General features: G+C 44.7%; 2 protein-coding genes across 2 annotated transcripts in view; one reads left to right on the top strand and one right to left on the bottom strand.

Moving 5' to 3' along the window:
* Positions 1-9850, bottom strand: part of LOC135534088 (mast/stem cell growth factor receptor kita-like) — a gene marked incomplete at its 3' end in the record, with an annotated part of 37420 nt that overhangs the window by 9679 nt on the left and 17891 nt on the right. The window contains exons 7-8 of the mRNA XM_064961230.1: positions 480-595; positions 49-163 (exon numbers count right to left, since the gene is read on the bottom strand). Of these exons, the coding sequence (XP_064817302.1) occupies positions 49-163; positions 480-595 (231 nt within the window). The remainder of the gene's footprint in view (positions 1-48; positions 164-479; positions 596-9850) is intronic.
* On the top strand, positions 2900-8869 carry LOC135534089 (uncharacterized). The gene is made up of 5 exons (XM_064961231.1): positions 2900-3431; positions 5324-5536; positions 7416-7543; positions 7829-7917; positions 8028-8869. The coding sequence occupies exons 1-5, from the start codon at positions 3314-3316 to the stop codon at positions 8623-8625; spliced, it is 1146 nt and encodes a 381-aa protein (XP_064817303.1). The 5' UTR covers positions 2900-3313; the 3' UTR covers positions 8626-8869.

Here is a 9850-nt window from a genome sequence, read left to right as displayed (position 1 = left end):
GTGTGTGGGGGAGTTCACAGTATAGCTGTGTGTGTTACTGTCTTGTACCGTGTGTGGGGGAGTTCACAGTAGAACCAGCTGATTTTAGGGGTCGGGTAACCGGTGGCAACGCAGCGCACCTGTCCATCAACTGGTCCCTCCTGGGAAATGATGACAGGCTTACCTGAGAGAGAGAGAGAGACAGACAGAGAGAGAGACAGACACAGACAGAGAGAGAGACAGAGACAGAGAGAGAGAGAGAGACAGAGAGAGAGACAGAGAGAGAGACAGAGAGAGAGAGAGAGACAGAGAGAGAGACAGAGAGAGAGACAGAGAGAGAGAGAGAGACACCTGAGAGAGAGAGACAGAGAGAGAGACAGAGACAGAGACAGAGAGAGAGACAGAGAGAGAGAGAGAGAAAGAGAGTTTACTGTAAGCCTTCAAAATGGTGTGAAAAAGGATGTGAAAACACCATGCAAAAACAACCAACCAGAACGTACTGTTCACATAGACAGGGAATGATTGATTGACAGAGGCGTCCTCATGATTGACTAGGAAGGTATAGATCCCGCTCTCTGACCCATGGACCCTCACCAAACGCAGCTCACTGGTGTACCTAGCACAGAAAGAGAGAGTACATTTTTGTTGTTAATTTCACTTTTATTTATTGAAATGGGGAGGGGGTTATGATTTACAAGAGCAGCATGTTATAATGAAAGTGGAAGTTTCCATGACCTAGATTGAGACTTAGAGGGGGTTCCCAGGCTGTTGGAACAGTGCATACATTCATCCGAGTTTAGGGAGGTGTTTGAGTCATGAAAAATTTCCCATGACTGTACCTAATAAAATGATCTATAAAAGTACCTATAAAAACGGGATGGAGCTAAGCACAGGCTATATCCAGGGGACTGGGGAAGGAAATCACCTTTCAACAGGACACAGCGTTACATCTGACTCTTGCCACCTCCCGGTCAACAACAAGACTCAGGCCCTCGCACGGTTCTGGCTGGGATCTTACCTCAGGACTCTGAGGCTGATCCCAGTCTCTTTCCTGCTACCCCCTACGTCCAGCTCCAGAAGTTTTTAAGACATTTTAAACTGGAAAAAGAAACAGTCACGGTTTTAACAAAACACCGCTCTCTTCTCTCTCTTGTGCAGGATCGGGAACCAGCATGTCCAGTGCGCGGGCTCGCGATAGGTGAGCCCACAACGGTTTGGCGCAACGTGGCCCACCCTGCTCTCCTGAATCGGCATCGGGACCTGTCCTGGATGGTCGCCCACGAGATCCTCCCGGTCAGGGCCGTTATGCACTCACGGGGCATGGCGAGGATATCCGCGTGCCCCCGACCAGGCTGCGGCCAAGAAGAGTCGGTGAGGCACATGCTCTGGGAGTGCAGAGCCGCCAGGGACCTGTGGAAGGAAGCAGGCCCCCTGATCACCTCGTGTCTGCCAGCAGGGGAGGACCTAACACCTCAGCTCGTGCTGTATGGGGTGGGCCGAAGGCCCATTCCATCGAAGACCTTTCCCAAGCTCTGGTCCACCCTCACGTGCCTGAAGGAAGCACTGTGGTCCTCCCGTAACCTGCTGGTAGCGAAAAACGTAGAGACCACCCCCAGGCAGTGGCCATGGTAGCCACGGAAGCCCTGGGGTGGTACGGAAGAAGGGGGGCCTCGACCCCAAGCGAAGGGTCCCCCACAACACCCTAGGTCCCGGCGGCCACGGCCTGACAGCGCCTAGGGCGATGCGCCTAGGGGAGGGATCCCCTCTGGGCCCCGAAGGACGGGACTATGATCCATTCAGAAGAGCAGGATGAGGTGAGCTTGATAAAGACTCACCCCGCTCCTGTACAAGGGACTGAAGACAGCCTTTTTAACAAAGTGGCTTTTTAACATGTTTTTCATGTCTTAAAAATGTTTTACCTTTGTTAGATCATTTGTACACATTTTAAATGGCTTTCACAGATTTGATGTTTTTACAAGGAAAGTACTTTTATTCATAGTTGTTTTCATTGGTTTTAACAACATGTACTTTTTAACAAATTTAAATGTAACTTTTCAAATGCTGTGTTTTATTCTTTGTTGCCGTTTTTATGTGTATAAATTATGTAAAAAATGTATGAGCTGTTTTTAAAGGAATTGTACTAATAAAACTTTTCCAAAAAAAAAAAAAAAAAAAATAACCTACAACACAAGGACAAATATACACTGGAGTTGGTTACCAAGACGACAGTGAATGTTTGTGGTCAAGTTACAGTTTTGAAAATCTTTGGTAAGACGAGAAAACGGCTGTCTAGCCATGAGCCCCAACATCTTGACGGAGCTTAAAGAATTATAAAAAAAAATATTAAAACGGACTAATATTGTACAATTCTGTTGTGTAAAGCTCTTAGAGATTTACCCTAGATGCACAACTGTAATGGCTGCCAAGGTGTTTCTAACATGTATTGACTCCAGGGAGCTGAATACTTATGGAAAGACTATTTTTTAGGAATTTAATTTATATCCATCTAAAATAAATATATATATTCGTCCCACTTAGACATTACATGGGTATTTTGTTCAGATTGTTGACAAAATAATGTACAATTAAATCAATCTGAATCCCACTTTGCGACACCATAAAATGTGAAGAAATTCATAGGGGTATGAATACCGTTTGTTCGGCTTTTTGTATATATGTTGCTTTTGCTGGTTAGGTCTCGTCTTTTTGTCTATGTATTTTTGGGGGGGACTTTCAGTTACCCAATGAATCTGTAGATACGTCTATTATAGAAGACAGAAGACTCGTCTTTTTGTCTATGCATTTTTGGGGGGGACTTTCGGTTACCCAATGAATCTGTAGATACGTCTATTATAGAAGACGGAAAACATAGATCACGTGGTTTACAAGAAACAGAGCGGGTCGCTGGCTTTATCTATTTCCACAATTCCCCGGGACGTGTAAATGTCCTACTTCAATTCGTTTGAGTGTCTTGTTGTATTATAGTTTTGCTAAATTCTTTTCTATTTTTATTCAATTTAGCTTTTATTTGTGTAGTGTTTTATTCACTTAAATGCATTGTGGGTAGTCCATCCTGCGTAGGCTATATGACAAATACACTAACTAATAACGAAAGCTGAAGTTCACGGTTTCACGTAATCCATAGCCCTTCTCATACGGGCTATATATATATACATGTGTCAAAGTCAACCCCTGTAGGTGTGATCGCGTCACCAGTCGTATTAGTCAGAGATGGGACCACTACATAAAGTGGCGCAACAGACGTGATGACAGAAACTCGTCCCTCGCTCTACTGCTGCGGTCAAAACAAAACTGACTGCGGTTGGTCCGGCGGATGATGAATGAGGAGATGTTTGATAATCCCATTTATAGCAGCTGCCTTGGTCCAATGGGCTTCACCGAAGGAGACCGGGAATCCTTACGGAAACCATGCAACCGAACTCACCTCTCAGGTAAGTAACGTCTAACGTTCAGCCTGCTGCACAGACCCTATACTATCATCGTAAATGAAGATCTAATTATTTTGCCATATCTAATACATGTATATTACGCTACTTTCCATGGTGGGGACAGTAGTATATGTGTTATTCTTACTACATTTACCCAACATTTTTTACCTCAGATTGGTGATGTTAGTATGTGTATAGTCAACACGATGACACGAGATCAATTGCTTGAAACGGATCAATTTATTTGGTTTTGTACTGTTGATTTAGCGCTAGGGGTCGCAGCTATCACTTTCTTTCTCAAATGGCACGGATAATTCGGGAAAACCCATTTTGGTGATTTCTGGTATATTCAAATCCATCAGTCACATATAAACTTTTAACATCAATTGTAAAGGACCAATTAAAACAGGACAAACTGTATCTTACATCCTGGACTGGCAGGAAACTGTACTTAAGTCATATAAACTTTAACATCAACTGAAAAGTTTGTTAGTTACACCTGTCCTTCATCAACGAAAGGTTCTCACTTTTCAATCACACACAACATGGAAAGGAAACCCCGTTGTTGAAAAACCCCGTTTTGTCAACTGGTAATAAAATCACTAATTGATTAGGGAGGAAATATACACTATTAAAAATAACACCGCTCCATAAACCAAACGGATCCTGGGAGTAATGTGTTAGAGGACAGTTTGGAGAAGACGGATAGATCCATTTTGAAGTGTTGCATTTTGATTCAAAGTGGGTGGCCAACGTGGTTAGTGCAATGCAACACTGTTTTTGTTAATCACTTCCATCGATATCACGCTGAAATCAATAGAACAAGGGGCACATATTTGCGGTGAAGCGCTGTTTAAACTAACACTAATTAAAGGTCACGTTGAAACTTGGAATATCCCATAACCGCGGGGAGTAGGGGTGCTGAAACGCCACCTGAAAAATCATAATAAAATATATATACTTTTTTTTTTTTTTAGATTAAAAAAAAAAAAAATCACCCAAAAAAGTAGTGCGCTGGGCCTTTACTAGTCCTGTATTAGTGGACCGATATAGCCCTCTGTAGTGAAGGGCAAAACAATTTTAACAATTACATCTCAGTCCCCCTTCACCCCAAAACGACTTCCTGGCTACTGTGGTATAATCCTATACATTGTTGATATGTTGCTCATATCAAGCAACAGCCAGTTTGTGTAACTGTAAAAATAAACAACTTGTGGACTCGTTTTATGTCCGTCACATTTACGGGCCATGGCCCTGTTTAACCCGGGGCAGCTTAATTGAATTCCCTCGTTGAAAACATGTATACATATTGCATTGGTTAGTACAAAGTAATATGTATGATTTATATAACAAGTTATTGGTCAGATTTCCCCAACTCACTTAACCAATCACATCATGTTTCGTGTTTGTATTCCTGATTGTGTTTGGTCCCCAAGGCTTAGAAACAAAAAACATTGTTCTACAACAGTTGAATTTAATCTTCACCTCAACTTTCAACATTACTACATGCATTGAAACAATCAATTGTGTGTGTATATGTGTGTGTGTGTGTGTTTATGCCTGTGTGTGTGTTTATGCCTGTGGGTGTGTGTTTGTGCCTGTGTGTTTGTGCCTGTGTTTATGCCTGTGCCTGTGTGTTTATGCCTGTGTGTGTGTGTTTATGCCTGTGTGTGTTTGTGCCTGTGTTTGTGCCTGTGTGTTTATGCCTGTGTGTGTGTGTTTATGCCTGTGTGTGTGTGTGTGTGTGTGTGTTTATGCCTGTGTGTGTGTGTGTGTGTGTGTGTGTGTGTGTGTTTATGCCTGTGTGTGTGTGTGTTTATGCCTGTGTGTGTGTGTGTGTGTGTGTGTGTGTGTGTGTGTGTGTGTGTGTGTGTGTGTGTGTGTGTCCACCGCAGGGTCTGAATGCGTCAGAAGACACTACATACTACTGCTGTGTGTGGTAGTAGTGGGGTGTACTGTGGCTGTCATAAGTCTGTTTGCCCAGAAAAACAATCAAATTGCACAGAGACAGCAGTCAAATATTGAAACCTCCGCGGCAGAGAGAGAAGAGATTAAGTCTCTGAAATCAGAGGACTACAGCGTTCTTCTAAATATGATTTTAAAGCAGGGTAAGTTCAGCTCTTTCAGTATTTGTATATCTCTTTTTCGCAGTACCACACCTAAACACCCTACCACACCTAAACACCCTACCACACCTAAACACCCTACCACACCTAAACACCCTACCACACCTAAACACCCCACCACACATAAACACCCTACCACACCTAAACACCCCCTAAACACCCCACCACACCTAAACACCCCACCACACCTAAACAACCCCTAAACACCCCACCACACCTAAACACCCCACCACACCTAAACACCCCACCACACCTAAACACCCCACCACACCTAAACACCCCACCACACCTAAACAACACCTAAACACCCCACCACACCTAAACACCCCACCACACCTAAACACCCTACCACACCTAAACCTCCTACCACACCTAAACCTCCTACCACACCTAAACCTCCTACCACACCTAAACCTCCTACCACACCTAAACACCCCACCACACCTAAACACCCCACCACACCTAAACACCCCACCACACCTAAACACCCCACCACACCTAAACACCCCACCACACCTAAACACCCCACCACACCTAAACACCCCACCACACCTAAACACCCCACCACACCTAAACACCCCACCACACCTAAACCTCCTACCACACCTAAACACCCCACCTAAACACCCCACCCCACCTAAACACCCCACCACACCTAAACAACCCCACCACACCTAAACACCCCACCACACCTAAACACCCCACCACACCTAAACACCCCACCACACCTAAACACCCCACCACACCTAAACACCCCACCACACCTAAACACCCCACCACACCTAAACACCCCACCACACCTAAACACCCCACCACACCTAAACCTCCTACCACACCTAAACACCCCACCACACCTAAACACCCCACCACACCTAAACACCCCACCACACCTAAACACCCCACCACACCTAAACACCCCACCACACCTAAACACCCCACCACACCTAAACACCCCACCACACCTAAACACCCCACCACACCTAAACACCCCACCACACCTAAACACCCCACCACACCTAAACGTCCTACCACACCTAAACACCCTACCACACCTAAACACCCTACCACACCTAAACACCCTACCACACCTAAACACCCTACCACACCTAAACACCCCCTAAACCTCCTACCACACCTAAACACCCCACCACACCTAAACACCCCACCACACCTAAACACCCCACCACACCTAAACACCCCACCACACCTAAACACCCCACCACACCTAAACACCCCACCACACCTAAACACCCCACCACACCTAAACGTCCTACCACACCTAAACACCCTACCACACCTAAACACCCTACCACACCTAAACACCCTACCACACCTAAACACCCTACCACACCTAAACACCCTACCACACCTAAACACCCCCTAAACCTCCTACCACACCTAAACACCCCACCACACCTAAACACCCCACCACACCTAAACACCCCACCACACCTAAACACCCCACCACACCTAAACACCCCACCACACCTAAACACCCCACCACACCTAAACACCCCACCACACCTAAACCTCCTACCACACCTAAACCTCCTACCACACCTAAACCTCCTACCACACCTAAACACCCCACCCCACCTAAACATCCTACCACAAAACCATCTCTCCTTTGTCGAAATATCCAATAAATGTCGTTCCACTTCATGATTGTGTCCCACTTGTTGTTGATTCTTCACAAAAAAATACAGTTTTATATCTTTATGTTTGCAGCCTGAAATGTGGCAAAAGGTCACAAAGTTCAAGGGGGCCGAATACTTTCGCAAGGCACTGTATATCAACTCCAGTTTGTACTACGTCTCTATCTAATCTCCTACTCTCTACTCTGTATCTACTCTGTCTACAGAAGGGTGGAGGTATATCAACTCCAGTTTGTACTACATCTCTACTGAGACCAAGTCCTGGGGTGAGAGCAGACCTTACTGCCAACGGAAGGGATTGGACCTGGTGACCATAAACAGCAAAGACGAAGAGGTGTGTCCAGTGTGTGTTTTGCCTGTGTGTGTGTGTGTGTGTGTTTTGCCTGTGTGTTTTACCTGTGTGTGTGTGTGTTTTACCTGTGTGTGTGTGTGTTTTTTGCCTGTGTGTGTGTGTGTTTTGCCTGTGTGTGTTTTGCCTGTGTGTACGGTGTGTGTTTTGCCTGTGTGTGTGTTTTGCATGTGTGTGTGACTGAGCATCAGAGATCACATTCTAAGAGGCCAAATATGGAGAAGAGAAAAAAAGTCTGATTCTACCATTTATGTAATTGTTCATCACTAGGACTTTCTCCTTGAAGTGGTCCGTGCTAAGAATTTGGATGTAGCCTGGATTGGTTTGTCTCCCAACAACACAAAGGAGATGTCAACACGGTAAAGACATTTCACCATCGATCGAAAAGTATGACGGAGATTTGAACATTTAGGGCATGAAGAAATCCAGAACGATTCTGATAATAATTGGCAGTGTCTTGTTCTCATAGGGTGAAGAGAGGTGTGGGGCCAGAGGAAGGTGCTCAGGACGAGGACTGTGCTAAGCTTACGCTATATGAGACACCTGCAGTGAAAGAAGTAACCGGGAGACAATGTGGGACACAAAAATACTGTATTTGTGAAAAATACCTGGATGTCAAAAAGTGGAGGGAACAACTGCTAGCTTCAGCTTTTCTTTTTAAATGGAGGGAACAACTGCTAGCTTCAACGTTCCTTTTTAAATGGAGGGAACAACCGCTAGCTTCAACATTCCTTTTTAAATGGAGGGAACAACCGCTAGCTTCAACGTTTCTTTTTAAATGGAGGGAACAACCGCTAGCTTCAACGTTCCTTTTTAAATGGAGGGAACAACTGCTAGCTTCAACGTTCCTTTTTAAATGGAGGGAACAACCGCTAGCTTCAACGTTTCTATTTAAATGGAGGGAACAACTGCTAGCTTCAACGTTTCTTTTTTTAAATGGAGGGAACAACTGCATTTTCCAAGAAGCAACTGTTAGTCATTCCAGTCAGGTTGGTGAGGGTTTTACCCTGAGATACACATATGCAACATATATTAAGGAAAGTTCCATGGGTAGTTTTCTGTGGTAGGAAAACCCCCCTGCATTGTTCCAATACGCAAAAGCACTTTCAGTCAATAAGCTTTCCATTTTAGCCAGACAGTTTTCAACTGAAGTCAATGGGCAGATGGATAAAAACATTTTTTTAATATTTTTTTTCAAGTAAACAAATATTTCACATGAATTTCTCGTAAAAACAACATTTAGTAAAACATTGTGTTTAGACGGGGGGCTGACACAGCAGGGTAGTAACACACACCACACACACCATACACACACACACACCATACACACACACACACACCATACACACACCATACACACACACACACCATACACACACACACACACACCATACACCGTACACACGCACACACACACATACACACACACACACCATACACACACACACCATACACACACACACCATACACACACACCATACACACACACCATACACACACACACCATACACACACACACACACACACACCCCTTCAGCCTCTCATTGGTAAAGGGGTGAAGGACAATCAGCCTCCATCAATGTTTGACTAAATGTTTTTTGTTTGACATGAAATTTTTCTTTAAAAAAACAACATTGATTAAAAAATAAATCTGTCCATTGACTTCAGTTAACTAGCTAACTGGCTAAATCTGGCACACAAACTGCAATGTTCAAATGAAATTAAATGTAGTGTAGTTTATGCTACAAGGGTAGGCAACCCTGGTGGGTTGGATTTAGCCAATCACAGGGCTAAGATATATTTGTATTAGTCCCTGTTATAGTCCAGGAACAGGGTTGCCTTCCCTGTTCCATGTACAGGAGAGAATGTGAGGTATTATAAAATAATACCAGTTTTATTTTTTATATTTTTCATACTGTAAATAAAAATCATTTATTCTAATTCTTTACTATACTATTGTCCTGTGACACCAAAAGTCTGAATGTGATTTAATATTAATTATTATTACAGGTAGCCTGGTGGCTAGGGGAGGCAGGTAGCCTGGTGGCTAGAGGAGGCAGGTAGCCTGGTGGCTAGGGGAGGCAGGTAGCCTGGTGGCTAGGGAGGCAGGTAGCCTGGTGGTTAGGGGAGGCAGGTAGCCTGGTGGCTAGGGGAGGCAGGTAGCCTGGTGGCTAGGGGAGGCAGGTAGCCTGGTGGCTAGGGGAGGCAGGTAGCCTGGTGGCTAGGGGAGGCAGGTAGCCTGGTGGCTAGGGGAGGCAGGTAGCCTGGTGGCTAGAGGAGGCAGGTAGCCTG

This window comes from Oncorhynchus masou, unplaced genomic scaffold (assembly GCF_036934945.1).
Source record: "Oncorhynchus masou masou isolate Uvic2021 unplaced genomic scaffold, UVic_Omas_1.1 unplaced_scaffold_2984, whole genome shotgun sequence".
Lineage (NCBI taxonomy): Eukaryota > Metazoa > Chordata > Actinopteri > Salmoniformes > Salmonidae > Oncorhynchus > Oncorhynchus masou.
Note: the sequence above shows the minus strand (reverse complement) of the source record. Positions and strands in the feature narration are given on the sequence as shown.

Excerpts from the sequence above, each read along its gene's own strand:
- LOC135534089 (XM_064961231.1), top strand. The coding sequence starts at position 3,314 with ATGATGAATGAGGAGATGTTTGATAATCCCATTTATAGCAGCTGCCTT. Across the intron at positions 5,537-7,415 it reads AAATATGATTTTAAAGCAGG|AAGGGTGGAGGTATATCAAC; the intron begins GTAAGTTCAGCT and ends CTCTGTCTACAG. Across the intron at positions 7,544-7,828 it reads TAAACAGCAAAGACGAAGAG|GACTTTCTCCTTGAAGTGGT; the intron begins GTGTGTCCAGTG and ends GTTCATCACTAG.